Source organism: Notamacropus eugenii, chromosome 2 (genome assembly GCF_028372415.1).
Source record: "Notamacropus eugenii isolate mMacEug1 chromosome 2, mMacEug1.pri_v2, whole genome shotgun sequence".
Lineage (NCBI taxonomy): Eukaryota > Metazoa > Chordata > Mammalia > Diprotodontia > Macropodidae > Notamacropus > Notamacropus eugenii.
In genome coordinates this window covers 216581393-216604977 of record NC_092873.1, presented here as the reverse complement: position 1 = coordinate 216604977, position 23585 = coordinate 216581393, and the positions used below count along the sequence as shown (strand labels likewise).

Genomic DNA, 23585 nt, shown 5'->3' with positions numbered 1-23585 from the left:
GCCTGGATTGACCTTATTGATAATATTGTTAACGTAAGGGATTTGGGTGGGAAATTTTGACAAAATGAATGGAGTGCTCCCTGCACTTTGGTTATTTAGAGTTATTAGAGGAAAAATGACATGAAAAAACTTTCAGCAAGGTCCACAATTTCTCAGTAATGACACAGGCATCCTGGTTTCTTCATATAAAGTTCAGCTTTATTGCTGGAAAACACTGCTCAATAAAAACTGTAACTGTCTTATCCACATAAAGGACATCACTTTAAAATTTCCCTGTTACCTCAGTGATGGTAATCTCTGTATGAGACACCAACATTTGATTTCCAAGTACCATCATTTTTATGACTCTGGAAGTTTACTTTGGTAAATTCCTAGAATTAAAATCTGTCTTGCTCTGCCTTTCATTGTGGGTATATTTTCTGTCTGTAGATCAGTGACAAAAATCTACCTTGTAGCATCTTGTAACTTTTATGTTCTGTTTAAAAACTTTAACTTGCTTAATAATTATTAATTACTAAGCATATATGTATATATATATATATGCATGTGTATGTATGTGTGTGTGTGTATATATATTAAAACATTTATATGAGTATAAAGTGTTATAGACGTCTTTGAACAACTGTTTGTGTATGATTAAGTTGAAGTACTTTGTAAAAAAAATTTGTGTTTTAAATTTTTTGTTAGTATACCATTAAATTAGGGCCACTTACTGTAGCAATTGGAATGAGAGCTCTTTGAATTCAAATAGGTTTAAATTGAGAGGGAAACTTCATTAGTTTCCCTCAACTATTTCAGTTTCTTCATTCAGCAAATATCTCTCCAAAACTGTGATTATGTGGTAATGTGTCCACATTACGTATCCAAACTAGTGAGGGAAGAGCAAAGGAAACTCAAGATTTTCTTGTCTAAAAGAGATTCTTTGAGGGAAGATAGTACATGTAGTTATACAATTTTAGGGAGCAAACATATCCATATACAGTACACGTAAGCAAAAGAGATTATGAAATTGCAAATCAGACATGATGAAATGAATAGTAGTGGTCATAATAGACCTACAACACCTATAGCCATGCTTTATGTTAGATATGTCTTGTTTCTTAAATATATACTTCTGTCTTAAAACTGGTACTTCTTTTCTATAGGATGGTCTGTGAATCCTTGATAAACTCTGACACACTTGAATGGGAAAGAACACAACTTTGGGCTTTGACATTCAAACTGGTTCGGAAAATAATTGGTGGTGTGGATTACAAGGTAGTATATTTTTATTTACTAGTAGTGATGTTTGCTTTTTAAAGTGATAAGAATTTCTAATGTGGATATTTCATTTTTCATGGTGGAGGTATTCTCAGTACCCTTAAAATTATGTGCTTATCAAGGAATTTATTCTCTAAATTCTTGAAAGGGGCTCTAGAGAATTGTTATATTTTAAAACTGTGAGCTCAAAAGTATATTCTGATTGTTGTGCCTGGTAAATCTTTTTCAGATCAATAGAGACTACACAATTCTGTAATGCCTTTTGTGCTCTTAATGTCTTTGATCTTGTGAACTACAACTCCTACAGTTCTGGAAAGGGATCTGGTTTTTGTACAGAAGAATTTATTCGGATGAGTTAACATTCCTATTTTTATTAGGCGTTAAATAAAAGTATATCCTAACACATACAGAGAAAAGTGTTTGAATGCTTTGACAACCAGCTTTATGCTGTCAATCAGCCATCAAGCATTTATAAAGTGCTTTCTCTGTGCTAGACTCTGTGATGGGCACTGGATGATACAGAGACAAAAGTGAAACAGTCTCTGTCCTTAAGGAGCTTGTATTGAGTTGGAAGAGAAAATAAGTCCTTAAAAGTATGTAAAGAAAACACACAAAATATCAAGTGGGTTTTGGGGAAAGGAGTTAGAAGCTGGGTAGATTAGGAAAGGTTTAATGTGGAAAATAGTATTTGAACTTAGTCCTAAAAGAAGCAAGAAATTTCAGGAGGTGGAAATAACAGCGGAATGCATTCCAGGCCTGGGAGACAGCCAGTCCAAAGGCATGGAAGACAGTAGGTGTTCCTTTTGCAAAAAGGCCAATTGGGATAAAATGTAGAATGTAGAAAGAAGAATGATGTAAAATAAGATTGGAATAAGATTGGAAAGCTTTATGTGGCCTGATTGTGTCTTCATCATGGAGGGCTTTAAATGCTAAAGGGATGAGTTCGTACTTGATCGTAGAGGCTGTAGGAAGCTTCTGGAGTTTATTGGGTAGCAGAGTGAAATGATCAGACCTGTACTTTAGGTAAATCCCTTTGTCAGCTTTGTGAAGGGTGATTAATGATTTGGGGTGGAGGGGGGTGGGGATCGATACATGAGGCATGCATACCAATTAAGAGGCTTTTGCAGTAGTCTGGGAAAGAGATGATGAGGGCCTGACCTATGGTGGTCAAATGAGTAGAGAGAAGGGATAGAGAGGAAGGAAGGAATTACTGGGTGTCTACTATGTGCCATGTTAAGTGACTTACCTGGAGTCACACAGCTAGTAAGGATCTGAAACCAGATTTGAACTCAAGTTGTCCTAACTTCAAGCCCAATGCTGTATCACCTAGCTGTATGTGAAAGGTATTGTGGAGATAGAAATAACAGGAGTCAGCAATTGAATAGATATGTAGGATGAGGGAAAATGAAAAGTCAGGGTTGATTTCAAGTTTTCAAACCTGGATGTTTTGAAGGATGGTGGTGACCTTTACAGAAATAGAAAGTTTGAACCTAAAGTGTATTTGAAGGAAAAGATAATGAATTCTGACTTGGACATGGTGAGTTTGAGCTGCCTACAGGACATCCTTTTTTGAAATATATCTAGTTTTGGTGATGGAAGACTAGAGCTCAGGAATAAAACTAGGGCTGGATAAATAGTTCTGGGAGTCATCAGAATAGTGATTATAATTAAAACCATGTGAGCTGATTAGGTTCCCAAGTGAAGAATGTAATGGAGAAAAAGAGGATGCTCTTGGACAGAATCTTGGGGACTTTGGGAAAGTTTTTAGAAGAAAGGCCTTGCTATCAATGAGTTTGTATAATTGGAGAAAGAAAACACAGGTTTGAATCATCCTGAAAACAATTGTAGAGCAAATGAACAAGCACAAGATGTAATTAAAAATTAAGAATCTGATATTCTTTTGTTTATCCTAGTTTCGCTGTAGTTTCTGTCCTCAGGCAATTAGAGGGAAAGAGTAAATAGAATAGGATAGGATTAGTCAGAAAAAGTTTCAATATAGGTAAATGTTAAGCTGTGTTTTGTACCAGATCATTGGTCATTTATTAAGTGCCTTGCAAATCATGGGCAAGGAATGGATATGAATTGAAAGAAAGGGAAGCATTTCATATGAGAATAGGGTAAGCAAAAACAATGAAGAAGAAACTAGAATTAGTTCATAGAGGACAGGAAATAAATTGACTTAATAGTGAAAAGGATTACCAGTGGAGGAGTTGAAAATAGTTTGTTATCTGTGCTTGAAACTTTTCAGGTGTTTTCAACTACATTGCATCCTTTGGATAAAAACATTTTTTTGTAGAAAATGAAATTTTTTTTTCTTCTAGGCACTTTTAAAACTTTTATTCTCCGCAACATTATCAGATCAGTAACCTATATCTTTTTAACTCGATGAAACGTAAAATGTAACCCTATAAGTTGCAAATACTGGGCTTGAATCTTAGAAATTCAGAGTAGTTAATGATAGGTATGTATATTGTAAGGCATGGAGATATCTATTTCTCTTTCTTTCCTCTAAGTTGTCTAAGTAGTTTGTTCTACAAAGCAAATATTGAATGATTTTTGTTAAACTGTAGAAAACTTCTTGAATTTGAATAGACCATAGTCTATTTATTTAATTTTAATGTTTAAATTAATGTTTAATGTTTAGTGGGTATAAAAAAATGTGCACTAAGAGGTAAAGTTTCTGATTCTGAAATTTTCTGTACTTTTCACTTTTCAAACAAAGACTGAGTATAGATTTCTTGGTTTTCACTGGTTTTTCTTTTTTTCCTGTGTTTTCTTCTTCCAACCATCAGGGTGTACGAGATCTCTTAAAAGTGATTTTGGAGAAAATCTTAACAATACCGAATACAGTGAGCTCAGCTGTGGTACAGCAACTTCTAGCAGCAAAAGAGGTGACTTACATATGCACCTGGATTTTATTTCTAATTATCATTTCAAAGAACACTTCCAGTTTATTCGGTCTACTAGTTTTCAGATTTCTAGGTTCTGTGGAACACAGGAGCAAAAAAACCTCATAGGTCGCTTTTCTATATTCTTTTTACTTGCCAACGAAGAAAAGAAAGAGGGAGAAACAAGCCTCATTAGCACTAACAGAACTGCATTACTTTAAATTAATAATCATTATTATGAAATCCAATAATTTATTTGATTTTTATTAACTACAATAAGAATATTTAATAAAGGCAAGTATATATATTGGTATGTTATTAATGACATAACAGGCCTAAGGATTTAGAATACCTTCCTGAACTCTGCTGTGCAGATTAACGCTTTAGAGACCAGTAATCTAGTCCTGTTTTCCTCTACTTTCATCATTGGCCCTATTTTATTCTTTATTTATTTTTACATTTTGAGATTGAGTGTCCCTACCTTATAAAGGCTAGAACCATTCATGGGCCCTATCTCACTGCTGAATGACATGGACGGTTTGACTTACTCCACTTCTCTTATAGGTGGAAATCTGTTCTGCTTTAGACAGTTTAGTGGTTCTCTTGCTCCTGGGGATATTTTGATATAGGACTTATTTCAGATACACAATTGATTTCAGCCCTCTGCAGCTCAGAATTTCCAAGTTCAAGTAATCCATCAACCTCAGCCTTTCCAGGATTAGGGAATACAGGTCTGTCTCCCTATTCCCAGTCATTGACCCTACTTTAAAAGGCCCCCCCCATCCCCCAGCAGGAAAGCAGTCTGTCAGTAACCTACTCCAGCATTTTAATAATCTTCATTATGTGGAAACTGCTTCTTTATATTTAAACTGAATCCCTCACGCACAGATTGGTCTCTGTTGTTACTAGTTATGCCTCTTAAAATCTTTGACAGTAATTTGACAGTGAAAAGTCTGTCAAAGAATATTTGATTTGGCTTGAGTCAAATTTGTATCTTGTCATCACAGGTTATAGCTTATATTTTGGAACGAAATGCCTGTTTACTGCCAGCCTATTTTGCAGTTACAGAGATAAGAAAATTATATCCTGAGGGTAAACTTCCACACTGGGTAAGTTTTATCAATTCCATGATTAGGTTTTATAGCTAATTGTGATCTTGCCATAGTAATTTGGATGGACTAAATATTCCAATAAATATACTGCTTTCCAATATTGTTTTTCCCCATACTTTTTCTTCTCATGACCATCAAAGATGGAAAATTTATATAATTTTGCTCATTGATTTGGAGAGTTTCATTTGCTGCAAAGTAAACTATACATACTTTTGAAAATCAAATAGAGAAGGTAGCATGTAGTTAAAGAACCAGCCTTCAGACCAGGAAATACTGGGTTAAACTCTTTCCACCGACATGTTCTACCTTTGTGTCCCTGAGCCCTGGGCAGCTCATTGATGGGGGGGGTTTCCTCACTGGGAATTCCCCATAACAATGAAATCACAAAGTCTCATCCTTGACCAAATTCAGGAAAACAGAAAGTCACAAATAAATTTTATGTAAATATTCTTCAAGATTGGAACTTTGCATACCAAATCTGCCTTGTTTTCATTTTTTTTTTAAGTTATTAGGCAACCTGGTGTCAGACTTTGTGGATACCTTCAGACCCACAGCAAGAATAAACTCCATTTGTGGTAAGATTAAATTAAAAGGTAAAATGTTACTATCTACATTAGTTCCAAATCTATTGTGTAGCTTTTGAATTGCAGGAGTCTATTTCTCTCTAAGCATTTGTTTTTTGATGGTGACTTTTTAGCATCTTTGAGAACATAGAAACATTGGATTAATACAAGGTTTAAGTTAGGTTGTAAGGAGTACCGTTTGTTTTAGAATGAGAGGAAAAGAAGGAAGACGACACCTCTATATTGGGTTTTATTAGCTTCAGCTTAAAGCTACTTTGGAAGATTTTGTTCTTGGTGACATGGAGAAACAAGGTTGTTAAAAAGACTTCTAGAGAATCCCAAAGCATACAGAAGTTCCTGGGAGAGTGCAACCTATTCCAAGTCAAACTTATACCTTTTTCCACTTCTTTGACTCTTCTGATTTGACACAGCCTGTTAGGTGCCTTGTATAGTTTCAAAGAACTTAACATGGTTTTCCAGTTTGTCTGTACTTAGATATGCTTTGAGACATTCTTAGGCATCACATTACCTTCAGAAATGTCTTTAACTCTTCACATATAGGCCAGTGGTCTTCCAAATGTCCAGCTGATGCAGAAATGACATTCCTGCTTAGGCCTGATCACCCAGGGACTCAGAAGTATTTATCAGGATACATGCAGAGGAGAGTTGAAATGTCATTGATATACTTCTGCTGTTCCAACATGAGTCTCTTATAGATAGGAATGTCATTGACAGGTGAAATGGTGATTGACCACATTTGGATACTGACTGCTTTTCTTTTTTATTCATTTCCTTTCACTAGGTCCTTAGCTTGACTTCCTGCCTCCTTTCCCCCCACCCCTGTTCTCTCCCTCAAATTGTCATTTGGTAGACAGTATCTCGCACAGGAAATGGATTGACAGTGAAGAGAGGTTTAGTGAAATTGTTACAATTATGATGATTAATAGTAATAATAGGTATCAATAATAGTTACATCAATGTATTGCTATGCTGTAATAGGACTCATACACATATTGTGTCATTTGTCATATCCTAGTGAGATAAATAGTGCTATTATTTTTCCCATTTTCAGATGAGGAAGATGTCCAGTGATAGCTCTTCTGTCACTCCAGTCTTCTGCCTCTAAGTTGTGTGCTCTTCCCATGATTCTTCACTGACATCAGTTTCATATTGGAGTTGTATCTGTTGTATACTATACTTTGGTGTATATCTGTTGTTTCTATACATAAAGGCTTCAGAAGTTTCTTAGAAAAGTTAAAAGTTGAGCAGGCATCGTCAACATCATCAAAATCATCATAACATTACAGAGGTAGAGCTAGGGGGACCTGAGAGGTCATGTAGTTCAACTCCCTGATTTTATACGTAAGGAAACTAAAGCCCAAACAAGTACAGTAGCATGCTGAAGATCACATAATGAAGAGTCAGAATCAGGACTAAATCCTCATCCCCAAATACGGTACCAGATCCCCAAACCGCAAATACAGTACCAGATATTTACCTCTTCCCCAGTGAATTGTGATTACTTTGGCACAAAGATAGCTTCTGATGCTTGAGCTTATATAGTCTCTCAGTGGCGCTTGTCTTAGGAGAGTATTCTGTCCTTTACATGTGAAATCATGGTGGCAGCTAACTCTGTTTGTATTTAAGAATGTGTAAGCCAGCTGTTATTTGTTTTTTCGTTTGGGGAATAGAAATATTTAAAAATTGGAATTTAGAATTAATTTGGTATGACTTTGGGGCAATTATTCATTTTGAAAAAGAAAATTTTTTTTAAATTTTCATTTACTTTTTCTTTCGTTTTTCTTGGTATTTGGTCAGTCAACAAGCATTTATTAAACAGTCACTGTGTGTCACACTGTGCTGAGAGCTGGTAATACAGACATTAGCAAAAAGATTGTCTTTGCACTCATGGTGCCTCGTTTTTTAAAAATTTATTTTTAATTTATGTAACAAAACAAGCATTTGCGTAACAGTATTATTTTTAAGTGATTGCACATGAAATTGCCATCTGTTATGTCAAACTTGCTATTCCTTTTAAATATATAATAAAGTGTTCATGTAAATTTCTTTTTTTCTTCTTCCCTTCCATCCCCAGAGATGGCTACCATTAGACACAAATGTGTATATATATTTGAAATCATTCTATACATACTTGTATTTATCAGTTCTTTCTCAGTGCAGGTAGCATCTTCCTTCACATGTCCTTTGTAATTAATTTGGGTATTTGTGATAGTCAAAATCACTTACTTGCTCAGTTTTTCTTAAAGAGCAGTATTGCTGTGCTCTCTTGGTTTTGCTCATTTCACTCTTCATTATTTTGTGCAAGTCTTACCCTGTTTTTCTAAGATCTTTGAGCTCATCATAGCATAGTAGTATTCCATCACTTTGTTTCTTTGCATGACTTGGCTTTTTTATTTTCTGTTTGGGAAACAATCCATATCAAAAGCATTGTCATCTAAAGTGTCTTCCAGACCTTTTTACACACAGATAGAATGGAATCAGAATTCTTTCTTAGTTTATTTTTTATCATGAGGTTCTTTGATTCTGAGATATCTGACCTTTTGCAGCTTCTGTGTGCTTGGGCAGTTCAAATTCCTTCCTCATCCTTTATTTGATATGCTATTTTTCTTTCATCAAGTAAGACAAAATCCCTAAGGTATCCATTTAAACATCTGAAACAAATGGTAGTAGTGGTTAAAGAATATGACTGTAGAATACTCCCACAACTTCTGTTGAAAGGTTTTACATGATGGTTTTCAAGTAAATTAGTTGTAATTTGAGGTTAAACTAACAAGATTCAATTTTGTGGCCTTCAGAGGTGAGGCACCATGCATTTGCCAAGCATTGCATTTACTCACATGCATTTTGTGTAATACATGCAGGGCGCTGTAGTCTCCTGCCAGTGGTAAATAACTCTGGTGCCATATGTAATTCCTGGAAATTGGATCCTACAACACTTCGTTTTCCTTTGAAAGGCCTTTTACCATATGATAAGGTATGTTGTTGCCATAAGAAATTGAATTGAATCCAACTTTTGGTCCATACAGTAATCTTTAATCATAAGACATATTCTGTACAATTACCGTCTTTGTAGTCCCAGGCATTACATATGTAGCTAAAGAAAGTGATGAATCATAATCAGATTACCACATTATTCAAAAGATATTCTAATAGTGTATGGTATTGCTGCCTCTATGCCAGAGGCCCTTTTCTGGCAGAGCATTTTCAGGTAATAGGCTAGTTTTCTTTTTGGGGGACATTTAGGCAAGTGAATCATAGGGACTAAGACAACTTAAGGTAGTATCTTAAAAACTTTTCACAAGATGATTAAGAGTTTCAGTCATTCTAGATGAGAAAGGAACAGGGTGGGTTTTTTTTTATTGTGTTAGAGGCAAAAATGCATAAAAACTAATAAACTAATCATGTGGCCAGTAGTTCTGTAACTAAAATACAACTATACAGAATCAGCATGTTTTCTTATTTTTAAACTATTCTAGTGCAAAAATTATAAATATGGAGAGATTAAGATATTTGCCTAATAATTTACGGTAAGTTAAAAACAAAATGGGTATCATAATCCTTCCCAGTCTGACTTACTTTCTACTAAACATTGCTTATTCAAAGGTGATAAAAATATCCCGAATTGTTAACCTTTTTTCAAATTGTTTAAAGTTAAAGCTAATTTTGATCTTGAAGCAACAATTTTCTTTATGTTTTAAAGGATCTGTTCGAACCTCAGACTGCTTTATTGAGATATGTGTTGGAGCAACCTTATTCCAGAGATATGGTCTGCAATATGCTAGGTTTAAATAAGCAGGTACTGTACTATGCTGTAAACCTAGTAAATTCTGCATAGAGTCTGCACTATTCTTTTCTCTTTTCTTTGCTATAGCTAACTGAGCAAAACAGTTTAGGACTATTCAGTGATTTTCTTTCTTATTTAAAACAATATTAGGTTTATTGAATACTATATTGTTCCTATCATTTATTATTGCTTTGGAGATGTTTAAATTGAAAAGTAGATATTTTGAAAGTTGATTTTTTTTGCATTGCTTTTTTTTCTATAAGGCCAGCCTCAAGTATACCTTTTGCCAGATAAACCTACACATGACTTAATCCTGATATTTTGTTGTTACTGGTCTTCATTCTGTTGTGTTGTTTTTTTTTTCCTATTGTTTGGGTCTCTAGTTTTTGCAGCATTATGATCTTCGTCATTTTTTCAGCATTGCATCATTGGAAAGTTGAATTTTCTTTCTTTTTCTTTTTTTAGTTGTTTTGTTTGTTTTAAAGTAGCTTGACATGTGGGAGGGCTTGTTCTGACTCTGGGTTCCTTGAGGCTGGCCTCATAGTCACTGTTTTGTCTTTTCTTTTTTTCTTCCTTTATTTTTGTTCTGTCCTGTCTTGTCCTGCCCATCCTCCAATGCTCTAGACCTTGAACATTGCTCAGGTATGTTCACAACCTTACTGTTGTATTGTGACTAACGATACGCTGGCCGCTTTGTAGCCACTGATTCCATTTAGAGAATACGTGTATGGTCGGGGCTTGAAATTGGCAGGACCATGCTGAGACCAGGGCCACTAAAAAATTTCTTCTTGGGATGTGAGAGTTATTTTTTATAGCTTTGGTTTTTGGTGTTTTTTTTTTTTCTTTTTTGGTGTTTAATTTTTTTTCTTTTTTTTAAAAGACTATAGTCATTACTCATTAAAGCCTGTCATTTTTTGATGGACTATTTTCCCTTCCCACTCCATCTTGTTTTTCAAATTCCACGGCTGAGCTAAGGTTTTAGCTAGCCTAGTGGATAGATTTGTGGTGGCCTTCATCTTTGCTGACAGTTGAAAAAGCCATACCCTCAAACAAAACATATCTTTCTGTTGCTTTGTTAATGAAACATTTTAATAGAGAAATGCTGTCTTTAAAGCTGGAGTGGTAAAATTGCTATAGTGAAGACTTTTTTGGAAATACGGGGCTTTACTAAGAAAGGTAATATTCTTAGGTAGCCCCCGCCTACTTGACCAATATTCTTCTGTATCAGTCTTTGCCAAAAGTGGCTTCCTCCAAAAGTGAGCTCCTCTGAAATCAAAGCTGACTTGTTATGGGGGAGACACACTACGGCGTAACTGTATCAGCCAAACTCTTATACTGTCCCAAGTCTATTTCCAGGACTTTTCACCTTTGAAATTTTAAGGAAAATAGTGGTTCCAATTGTTTTTGTTTAAAAATTTTGAGCCCAACATATTCAAGTAGACCAGTTGAAAAACCTGCTTTTTTTATTTTAAAAAGACATCATTGTCGAGGATATATAAAATAGCGTTGCTGTTTGCAATACTATAGTGAAGGTTGTGCCAGTGCTTCCATTTATAAAACCCTATTTTTAAGGACATATAGCTTGGCCATAAAACTTGCTCAGTGTTGAAACTTTGCATGCCAAACCTCACCCTAGTAGCAGTATCTTTTTTATTATTTTAATTTTTTTATTATTAGTAAAATTTTACCAAGTTTCCTCTGTTGGACAATCTTTTGTACACGTGCATCTCAAATGACTTCACACTACAGTATATGATAGTTATCTGATTGTATATTCCCATTGAACACTTTAAAAACCAAACCACTTAATAACTCTGATCAACCTTCCCTTGAACAGAGGTAAGTATTTATTGGACTTTTAAAAAATGGTCAAACAATGCCTAAATCCCAGTTTTGTTTTTTTGTGGTAGGCCTTAGTCACACTTCAATTCCTTTTTCACAGTTTCCTGGATATTATATATATGATAGCTAATCTGCATGTGATTTTTCTCAAGTAAGTTACTTACATTAGACTTTTACCTTCGGAAAACATCTTTTCTCAAACCAGAAGTTGCCTTAAACAGTTCCAAAACTGTTGGTAAAACAAATGTAGTCCTGGGCTGATCATTTCAGTACCAAGTTTCAACCTAAAAAAATTTTATGACTAAGAAATAATTCCATAAAAAATAAAGTTTATAATGGAAATGCTGACAGAACATTTACCACATCAGTCCTACTGTAGTATATGCATCATCAAAATTTTATACTTCATCAATAATTGCTTTGTAGGAACTATAAGATTGAAGCAAACATCCTAACTCGATTTTTAATAGTATATTTTTACTTGTTGGAAAGTAGAGTAGAAAATAAGGATATATACATTCCATGAATCGGGTGACTTAAAATATTTACTAGGTCAGTTCTCTTTTAGCAATATAGTACTTATACACTATACTGTACTTTCTTGTCCTTTCTCTGCTCTTACAAAAATATATCTAATGCTTAAATATCTTTCAAGAGCTATCTTTTTTACATTTTCCAGTAGGAATTAGACTAATTTTTAAAAAATAAAATGTTCACACAATACTGTGAAGATCAGTAATATAGACTCCAGCAAATAGCATAGTGTTGGAGGTCAGGACTTAGTAAGTTAAAGGAAAATCTATACTAAGCAGAGAGTCATGAGTAGCAGCCAGGGAAGCATCTTTTTGTTATGCCTGATGACTCATTAAACTGATTCTTTTCCTGATCAGAGAATAAAATGTGGAAAATATGGTGGAGAAAGAGCTTTTGCCTTAACTTACTATGTGGCTAGAATGTTGAATTAGTTCCTAGCTTCAAAATGAGTCTTGGGATTTTTTTAAGTCACTCATTTCCCAGAGTAAAGGTTTTTTGCTTTTTAAAAATGTCATAATAAGAACATTCATAGGATTATTATAATAATATTATAAGTTGTCAGGTACCACATCTTAATATAGAAGAAAGGCTACTCCTGTAAACTAATGGCAAACTTCATATAATTACTCATTTCATTGAATGATGAAAAATGTGAATGTATAAATATTTGTTAATCTTTTATGACTTGGTTTTCTAAGCGAAAGGTTTAAAACCAGATATCCTGAAATTTAAACTGTTAAAATGTAAACCCTAAGTTAAAATACTAATTTTAAAATTCATTTTGATATAAAATGTTAAACTATTCAAGTATGTATTTTACTAAAATCTAGCTGTCAGTGAAGGTGATTTAAGTTCCTTGATGGCATGGCATCTCCATGTTTCTAGTACCTTGCAGAATGCTTTGTACATAGTAGACACTTAAATGTTTTCACTTAAGTAAATATTTTTAAGCTTAAATATTACTAATGCCTTCAGAAGTTTAGAAATGACAAGCTCCAGAAATGAAATAAAAAGTAAGATGTCTCTTTTCAGTGAATCTTTTAGAGCTTGTCTTTTAGCCTAGTGATGACAGTTAATTCAGAGATTTCCAAATGCTTTATTAAGTGGTAACTTCTTATACTTCTCACAATTCTCTGCAGTGTAGCAAGATGCTAAATACTGCTGTTTTATAGTGAAATTTGATACCTAAGTAGTGTTATATTAGTTATGCAGTTACTAAGAGACAAATAGATATAAAATGCAGTACTTGATTCATAGTCTCTTGCTCAGTGCACATACTACGTAGCGTGCTCTCTGTATGTTGAAGTTTTATAGAATAACAGAACCAACATACTTGAGCTTTTAGAAACATTTGCAGTCTGGACCAATAATAGCTGGGAAATTTAGAATTAATATTAATGAATATTCTTCTGTAAAGCATTATGATATTAAGTTCTTAGAAAATCAAAAGGACTTTGACATTGCAGAAAGTCCTTGGGTATTGGCTCGTTTTGTTCTAGATTTCACTAGTTGGAAAACCATGTTGGCTTTCCCTTTGAATTTCCTACTATTTCTCACTTTGTTAGAATCCTATTATTCACAGTAATAATGAACATTTTGGCTTTCCTCTTTAAATCATTCTACTGACCTTAACTATTTTACCACCACAACCCTTCTGAGAAATAGGTAGGTAAGTATTATCCTGATTTTTTTTTTTAACAGATCATAGATATTTAAAGAGAAACTTCTAAATTTGACTCAGGTTTTCAAAATAGATTTCATTTAGTTTGTTCTTTGTTGATTGAAATAATTTGATGGGGGAATCATCATTGGGGAGGGAGGAATAGATCACCAATTGGTCAGTTTCTGCTCCCTAAGAAAATACTAATTACTAGTGACAAATTCCTACTGGAAATCCTGGCTTCACTTCTTTTCACAAAATTTTCTGACTCTTATACTTGGAATGACTTCACTCTAAATTTGTATTGTCTTGATGCCCTTCTTGGGTTGTTGGTGGTTAGCAGAACTAGTGAATTTCAAGCCCTGTACACAGTAGTTTTGCATGCTGAATTACAAAATAGTCTGTAGTGTTGTCTGTTGCACTTTGCTCTGCTTCATAATGATTAGTTTTGGAGGAAAAAGTACTGTATTTTCAATTGGTGGTGTTAATATTGCTATTTGTAAATCTGTAACGTGGTTGAACCGTGATCATGGCATTGTGTTTTTGGAGAGAACATGGAACAGCAGTTGATGCTTACAGTTTTGGTTAATTGTTCTGTTTTTGCATGCCTTAAGAAAATGCAGCTAGATTTGTAGCTTTACAAGTTTGAGCTGGCAAAAAGCATGCAAAAGAGGATATGCTGTTCATCGTATATTATTCAAATTTGTCCCCATTTTTGTACTTTTCTCCTTAATCAAAGAAATCATATCCCTTTTTCATGGCAAAAGGCAAATAATAGCATCTTTAAAGTATAGGAAAAAAGCATCTCTCCTTTAACAATTATATTTACTAAAAAAAAGGCTGTCATGTCAACTGCCTGGCTACTAAGACACATAACTTGTTTGTTAAGAAAGTGCAAGAACAACTAAAACAAATTTTGTGGATGCGTGGGTGTATTTTTTTGTAATGCGTATGTTTTCAAAAAACAATTTGAAAAAGCAAAGCACAAATCTTTTTGCCTCTAGAAAGGGAAATTGCATTTTCATTTTTAGTTTTTAAGCTCAGTTTTTTTTTTAAATAGTTTTTTTTGCTTTGTTTTACAATTAAAGCTGCATTATGTTTGGGTTGTAAGAGAAAAGCATACATTTAGCAATATTCTGATCAAATTTTTGCAAATGTTTTTTTGGGGGGGGCAGATGTGGCCAATTAAACAGGCAGTAAATGTTTTTGTTCAATAAAATTAGGTTATTTGTACAAAAAGACTTAGACTCTTTCTAAAGGAACCAGTGTATTTAAAGGTTTAAGTAGAAAATGAAACACCTTTTAACTTTAAAACAAATGGCTCACACTGTGCTTTACTAACCTATTATGAACCATCCAAAAACCTTGAAATTCTAGATTTGTATATGAATTCTGAGTTTTCTGAATAACCAAGAGTTTCCAGATAATTTTGAACAAGAGCCATTATCAATTTAAGATCAGTTTTTCACTTGAGTTTAAATCAGAAATGCCATGGGAGGTCGGGTGGAAAGGTTGTAGAGCTTTTTATTGAATAGAAGTTATCTTCTGTGACATAACATAGTGCAGCTTTAATAGACTAGTCTAACTTTAACTTCTTAAGTCAGACTTCATTTCATGCTTCCCAGCCTCTTGTTTAATACTGTCTATCACCTGATTACTTCTCAAGCTAACCAAGAGGCTTTTGGAATACTGTATCTAATCTCTGTCCTACAGCACAAACAGCGCTGCCCAGTGCTGGAGGACCAGTTGGTGGATCTGGTGGTTTATGCCATGGAACGTTCAGAAACTGAGGAGAAATTTGATGATGGGGGAACCAGTCAGCTTCTGTGGCAGCACCTCTCAAGCCAGCTCATTTTTTTTGTACTTTTCCAATTTGCAAGTTTTCCTCATATGGTTCTATCTCTTCATCAAAAGGTACGTATTAGACCTCTTTTTCAGTAGGGAATATTGATTTTAGGTTGTAGTTTGCTTTTTGTTGTAAAAAAGCTTATTGTCATTTCAAAGAGCATACCTTAATTATGTGGTTTTAGTGCTGACAAATAGAAATCCTGAGACTAATTTCAACTGCATCGTGATCTTTGGCAGATTATTTTAACCTTTTTTGTTACCTGATAACATAGGTTCAAATTCTGTCTCTCAGAAGATAAAACAATAATAAAACAAACTTTAACATTGTTACACCCATAATTTTTATTATGAAATGCATGTTGTTGAACTAAAATGACTGTTAAGAGTTGATTTTTGTAAAGTTCCATCACAAGAAAGTTGGTTGTTGAGAGGCCATCAGTTGTTTTAGCCATAGCACAGGGGCCAGGCATTTAACACATGGAAATGGTAATCTGTGTCTTGGTACGGATCACCACGCCACTGAAGTTAGATCATAAGCTTTCTCATAGTAGAAATTACATCCCACAGAGTCTGCAGTTGAAATTCTTCTGTTTTGTAATGGTAACTCCCATCAGTGTTGATGAACTGTGCTTTCATACGTCTTTTACAGTTAGCAGGGCGGGGTCTAATTAAAGGCAGAGACCATCTCATGTGGGTACTGCTACAGTTCATTTCTGGAAGTATTCAGAAAAATGCATTAGCTGATTTTCTCCCTGTTATGAAGCTCTTTGATCTTCTTTATCCAGAAAAAGAGGTAAGTTTGACCATTCAGCGGAAGACACATAATTGAATTTATATTAAGGATTCAGTATAAGAGAGGTAGTACTGCAGTAATGGAAAGAACCTGGACTGAAAATTAAAAGACCTGGGTTCTGGTCCTGATTATAATTAACTGTGTAAGTCTGGACTCAGTTTTCTTAACTGTAAAATAAAGGGATGGACTACGTGATTTCTAAGGCCCTTTTACAGGTAAGAAAATTAAAACATAAAGTGCTTGTAACTTGCCCAAGGTTATGTAACTGGCTAGTGTTAGATGAAGTACTAGAATCTAGGACTTAAAACACCTAGTCCAGAGCAAATTTGACTAATTATATCTTGAAGTTTGTCTTCAAATTCTCAGTTATTTTTTAAAAAATTATTGATGCTTTTTTATTGTTTTAGTCATCAAAGTAATTTCCTTATATATCAAGCAAGGAAGCATTTATGAAGTACTAACTTTGTGTTTAGGCATGCTAAAACAAAAATGTAACCATACTGCCCTCAAAGACTGCATTTTGGAGGGAAGGAATCATGTACAAGGAGCAGTAAATACAACATAATTTCAGGAGGTGTAGTGCCGGTGTTGACACCCATAGCAGCTGCTATGAATATACACGTGTATTTCCAGGGTAAATTTGCAAAATATAAATAACTCTCTTACTCAAAGATGAAGCTAAGATATTTATTCAGATACCAGAAAGCCAGATCCACCATGGTAGCAAAGAAGTTTATACACATCACCGATCCAGGGATCACTGCCATCCCCAAGCCTTCTCTTCCTTAAACCTCCCACAAACAAGCTTCCCTAGGCAAAATTCCTTCCTGTCTCACTCAAGCTAGGTACTTAGCTCTGTCTCACTCTCACTTCCTGCTCCACCTGTTCAGCAAGCTCCTCCCACCATGGCCTCCATGTGACTCAAACTCCTTGTGACTCAGGCCTCCATCACAGTAGTCAGCTGAGCCTGAGCTCAAAGCAGGTCACATAGACCTATTAATGGGTGGGAAAGATCTTCCCATTCCATTAACTTTACAGGGGGCTGGGTAGGGGCTGGGGGGTGGGAGGGATCAGGAAAGGTCTCGAGATATTTTAAAGAAGTTGAGCTGAGATATCTTAAAGGACGATAAGAGGTGTGGAGGAATGTGCCTTCCAGGCATGGGAGACAACCTGGATAATGGCACAGAGATGGAAGATGCAATGTCATTTACAAGGGATAGCAAGTAGGCAATGTGGTTGAACTATAGCATGCACAAAGGAGAATAATGTATAAGGTGCTTGGAAAAGTAAGTAGGAGCCAGGTTGCAAAAGGCCTTAAATGCTAACCAGAGAAGGGTTAACTGAATTGCCCAGGGTCACACAGCTAGTTAAGTATTTGAGGCAAGATTTGAATTGTCTTCAAGTCCATTATTTTATCCATTCTTGCACCTCACTGTCCTTAGAGGAAATAGGAAATCACTGAAGTTTATTGAATAGAGGAATGACATGGTAGGACCTCAAAGCTTTAGGAATATCAATTTTGGAGCTGTGTAATGGAGAGACACTTTAGACTCTTGGAGTGGTCCAATCCAGAGATAATTAGGACCTTGAACTAGGGTGGTACCTTGTAAATGAGATGAGGTGAATCTAAATGAGAGATGTTATGAAGCAGAAGCAATAGGATTTGGCAATTGATCAGATATGTGGAATGAGGAAGAGTAAGATAGAGAAGTTAAGAAGAAGGAGAGATTGGGTGGAGGTGGGGGAGATCATACAATTGAAAATGTTCAATATATATCTGATGATGTGGGAGGAGGTCAGGAGAACTACAGTTGGATGAGTAGATTTGAAAGTCACCTTTGTGGAAGTGATAATGAATCCATAAAAATTGTTGAAGTCACTAAGAGAGTAAAAAAAAAGACCAGAAAACACTCACATTTAGGATGACATTATAAATAATAAACCAGGAGTGCTCAGATAGAATAACCAAGGGAGTTACTGTCAGGAAAACTCAGAGAGGAGATAGAATGCAAGAAGAAAGGAGGATGGTCCACAGTGTAACTTGTTGCTCAATTCACTTTCCATCAGTTCAAACAAGAACTGCCGTTTTTCTCTGAATTCCTCATATTTTGGCATGATAGGAAAAACCAGAAACAAAAGTGTGTACCCATTGGTTGAAGAATGGCTAAACATGATAATATTCCATTATTCTATTAAAGAGTATTCTGTTATTGTTCAGCAGTTCAGCAGTTGGTTGGGTACACACTTTGTTCCTAGTTTTTTTCTATCATTAAAAATTCTTCTGTGAATTTTTTTTTTGAGTTATAAACACACACATGAGACTTTTTTGTCTGACCTCTGAGGGAGGCAAATATGATTGATAATAGGGTCTCCAGGTCAAAAGGAATAAAAAATGTAATAACTTTTTCCATAATTAATAACTTTTCCTGTAATTCCAAATTGTTTTTAGATATATAACCTAGCAGTGGGAGCTCTGGGTCAAAGGGTATGAATAATTCAGTAACTTTTCATATAATTGCAAATTGTTTTACAGAATGTTTGAATCAATTTGCAACTCCACAGTGTATTTATAAACTCTGTATAACCCCTCCACATATCTCCTCTAACATTGATTAATCTCATCTTTTATCATCTTTGCCAGTGGTGAAGGTAAAGTTTGATTTGCGTGTCTCTTATTAATGATTTGAAGCATTTTTTCATGAGTTGTCATAGTTTGTGCTATTCATCTTTTGAGAACTATTCGTGTCTTAACCACTTGTTTTGGGGGGCAGTGCCTTTTGATTATTTTTAATATTCTCTCCCTTTTCAAGTGACAATTCGTTATTTGTGTACATATTTTCTCCCTTTTCAGAGAATGTAAACTCCTTCCAAACAAGAACTGTTTTGTTGTCTTTATACATGCTGTATATAATTGTGTATAATCTATGCACAATAGGTACTTAATAAATACTCCTCTTGTTAAGTGGATTTAGGATTTGTGTCTTATAAGGGAAAGCTCAAAAATGGGTTCCATTTCTGACTTAAGCTCTCTAGACCTATTTCCGTATATGGAAAACAAAGGAGTTGGATTGTAATATTTCTCAGTCCTGCCTCTAGATCTGTAATTCTCATTTGTAAGAATACCTGAAACATATTGCTCCTTTATTTTTGTGATACCATACAAATATGTTCTTTCTTAGTGTATTCCTGTGCCAGATATTAACAAACCTCAGTCAACCCATGCCTTTGCAATGACATGTATTTGGATACATCTGAACAGAAAAGCCCAAAATGACAATTCCAAACTGCAGATTCCTATACCTCACTCCTTAAAACTTCACCATGAGTAAGTCAATAGCTTCGTGTTGTTGTTAATTTTTAAATTAATATAGAAATTAGTGGGATTGGGGAGTTACAGCTGGAGCTGATTCTGCTTATGTACTGATTGGTACATGTGTTACAGCTAAAGTTGAAAGACTGACCAGTGTCTGCAGCAGAGAACTAATGACCTTAATTAGAATGGCAGTAGTGCTTGTATCTTCAAAAGTAATCATTTATAATCTCATTGTAGTTATTACTATTTGTATATAATGATATTTCATAATTCCATATGTACTACCTTTTAAATAACAAGGCTTAGGTAGCACTTTGTTGTAATGATATCTGTAATTAAGGTATAGTGTGTTATTTAAGAGTACAAATAATAAATTGACTTACAATTTATCTGTTTGCAAATTATTCCTTTCTGATGCTAGTCTTTACATACTGTGCACATACCCCTTGATTGCTTACTTTAGCCATTATGCTCCTGCTACTGATAACATATCTTTTTAAAACCATCATGTGTGTATGGAGTATATTCTTTATATGTTCAGAAATAGCATTGTATTCTGTATTATTTCAAGATTGAATTCCCGTTGTCCCTATATTTTGAGATTCTTGAGGAATTGTGTAATAATATACAAAGATTCTGGTTAGAATCTATCCAGAATCCTTGATATGTCTATTGCCTTTGTGTATTTTGGGACAGGTAAACATAGCACATTCAGGACCTAAGGTTTTATCTCTGTTCAAAGATTAAAATCAAAAGATTGAAAATAAAAAAATTTGTATTGCAACTATAGTTTGTGGTATATTACATCTCTTTTTATATTTAATTTAACTTAATATTCGTAGATTCTTGCAGCAAAGTCTTCGAAATAAAAATTTGCAGATGAATGACTATAAGATTGCCTTGTTGTGTAATGCATACTCTACAAATTCAGAATGTTTCACATTACCTATGGGAGTTCTAGTAGAGACTATTTATGGCAATGGAAATATGAGAATCTCTCTCCCTGGAATTAATTGCATGGCATCAGGATCTATCACCCCCTTACCAATGAACCTCTTGGATTCCCTTACAGTGCATGCTAAAATGAGGTATGTTCTTTCATTTCTTTTGGATGTGGTGTTATATTCAGTTGATATCAACAGGTTTACTGTTTGGTTTTTAGATTTTTGCCTTGGTGCCTTGTATATGTGTGCGCGCTCGCTCGCTCTCTCTCTCTCTCTCTCTCTCTCTCTCTCTCTCTCACACACACACACACACACACACACACACACACACACACACCACACACACACACTTTTTAGCTTTTTCACAGTACCCTGCATTCCCAGCTACTACAAGCCATTCCCCAATCTTATCCTACTCTCTACTGGTCCTAACATGTATTTACATACAGTTATTTTCCATGCCTAAAATAGATTCTTTCCACATCTTTCTTCAAATCTCACCTAAGATACGAACTTCTTCATGTTGCCTGTCTTGATTCTTCCCCACCACACAAAGCAAGCCTATCTTGTGCCTTTCTCATTATCTTCCCTTAGATATTTATTGCAGTCTAACATATTTATTTCGGTACATGATTGGAATCTTTTCCTCTGCCTCTTACTTGTAAGCCTTTTAAAGACAAGAACTTTATTTCTTCTTTGTGTCAGCAATTACAACACTATTTTAGTTAGAGTAGGCATTTAGTACATGTTATATAGTTGGATTCTTAGAGTATACAAGCAATATCTTCATGAAATTAACAATAGAAAATCGCCAAATTTAACATTTCCATGAGTTTATTGAAGCACAATTCCTGACATGTGTAAGCGTTTAGTAAATAGTTAATTATTATTAGATTGAAAACTACATAGTGTCAAGATTATGCTTGTGGTTGCAGAATATGAACAATTTAGCTCACTCAAATATTCTAAATAATAGCTTAAAGAATTGATTCCGATTTTTGTTTGAAAGTGAGATAACAGTGCTATAGTGGAAAGAGTGCCAGAGGTGGAGGCAAAGACATGGTTTCAAATCCTACCTCAGCACCTCATTAGCTGAATGATTATGTACAAATTGTTTAACCTCTCTGGACCGCAGTTCTTTTGTAAAATGGGGATAATAACAAAATTTATTGTGAAGAAAGTGCTTTGCAAAACTTATTTAAATTTTTATTTATAAATTGAGCTATTGTTGTCAATCATACCTAAAATTTGAACTTTTTTCCCCCCTCTCTTCCTTTTATAACAGCTTAATTCACAGTATTGCTACACGGGTAATAAAACTGGCACATGCAAAATCCAGCGTGGCATTGGCCCCAGCCCTAGTGGAAACCTATAGTCGTTTACTGGTTTACATGGAAATAGAATCCTTGGGCATTAAAGGATTTATTAGTAAGAGCAAATTTTCTTTTTTAAAAATTTTATGATTTTTTCCCAATTACATATAAAAACAATTTTTAACATTCTTTTTTTAAAATTTTGAGTTCTGAAGGGGATAAGTGAGGTGGGGGCATGATAGAAGGGAGGGCAAATGGGAGGAGGGAGTAATAAGAAGTAATCACTTTAGGGGAGGGACAAGAGAGTGGAATAAATAGGGGGCAGGATAGGATGGAGTCTTTCACAACATGGCAGTTATGGAAGTCTTTTGCAAAATTGCATACATAGCCTATATTGAATTGCTTGCCTTCTGAGTGGGGATTGGTGGGGAGGGAGGAAGGGAGAGAAGTTCGAACTCAAAGTTTAAGGAATGAATGTTGAGAATTGTTTTTGCATGCAACAGGGAAGTAAGAAATACAGGTAATGGGGTATATCTTTCTTGCCCTACAAGAAAAGAGAGAAGATGGGGATAAGGGAAGGGAGGGGTGTGATAGAAGGGAGAGAAGATTGGGGGAAGGGGTAATCAGAATGCACTATGTTTCAGGGTGAGGGAGGGGAGAGATAGGGAGAAAATTTGGAACTCAAAATCTTGTGAAAAGGAATGTTGAAAACTAAAAATAAATAAAAAAAATAAATTTTGAGTTCCAAATTCTCTCCTTCACCTAACTGTTCCCTAAAATGTTAAGCAATTTGATATGGGTTACACATATACAATCATATATGTTATAAAACATATACACGTATGTGTATGTGTGTATATGTGTATATATGTGTTTGTGTTGTTGTAAAAGAAAACATAGATCACTGCTACCACCCCCCACCTCCCCCAAAAAACACACCACAGAAAAAAGAAAGTGAAAAATAGTATGCTTCAATCTGCATTTACACACCATCAGTTCTTTCTCTGGAGGTGGATAGCATTTTTCATCATGAATCCTTTGGAATTATCTTGGATCATTATATTGCTGAGAATAGCTTAAGTCATTCACAGCTGATCATACAACATTGTTGTTAGTGTGTGCAACGTTCTGTGTCTGTTCACTTCACTTTGCATCAGTTCATGTAAGTCTTTCCAGGTTTTTCAGCAATCATCCTACTCATCTTATAGCACAATAGTATTTCATTACAGTCATATACCACAACTTGTTCAGCCATTCCCCAGTTGATAGGCATCCCCTCAATTTCCAGTTCTTGGCCACCACAAAGAGAGCTGCTATAAATATTTTTGTACAAGTAGGTCCTTTTCCCTTTTTTTAGTCCTATGGGATACAGTCCTAGTGGTAGTTTTGCTGGATTAAAGGGTACGCACGGTTTTACAGCCCTTTGGGCGTAGTTTCAAATTGCTCTTTAGAGTGGTTGCATAAGTTCACAACTCCATCAACAGTGTATTAATGTCACAATTAGCCGACATCCCCTCCAACATTTATCATTTTTCTTTTCTGTCATATTAGCCAATCTGATGTGGTACCTCAGAGTTATTTTAATTTGCATTTTTCTAACCTATAAAATAGTAATTTAGAGCATTTTTTCATGTGACCATAGATAGCTTTGATTTCTTCATCTGAAAACTGCTAGTTTATATCCTTTGACCATTTATCAAATGGAGAATG

The 23585-nt window shown here is 34.9% G+C and overlaps 1 protein-coding gene across 4 annotated transcripts in view; it reads left to right on the top strand.

Moving 5' to 3' along the window:
* LOC140526800 (mediator of RNA polymerase II transcription subunit 23) overlaps window positions 1-23585 on the top strand; it is a 58103-nt gene that overhangs the window by 5372 nt on the left and 29146 nt on the right. For 2 of the 4 annotated variants that reach the window (XM_072643337.1, XM_072643339.1), the window contains exons 5-16: window positions 1146-1257; window positions 4053-4151; window positions 5156-5257; window positions 5766-5835; window positions 8706-8818; window positions 9545-9640; window positions 10253-10270; window positions 15378-15578; window positions 16162-16305; window positions 19485-19630; window positions 20461-20706; window positions 21848-21990. In XM_072643337.1, the coding sequence (XP_072499438.1) occupies window positions 1146-1257; window positions 4053-4151; window positions 5156-5257; window positions 5766-5835; window positions 8706-8818; window positions 9545-9640; window positions 10253-10270; window positions 15378-15578; window positions 16162-16305; window positions 19485-19630; window positions 20461-20706; window positions 21848-21990 (1490 nt within the window). The remainder of the gene's footprint in view (window positions 1-1145; window positions 1258-4052; window positions 4152-5155; window positions 5258-5765; window positions 5836-8705; window positions 8819-9544; window positions 9641-10252; window positions 10271-15377; window positions 15579-16161; window positions 16306-19484; window positions 19631-20460; window positions 20707-21847; window positions 21991-23585) is intronic. The other 2 variants (XM_072643338.1, XM_072643340.1) reach the window with 1 other exon arrangement.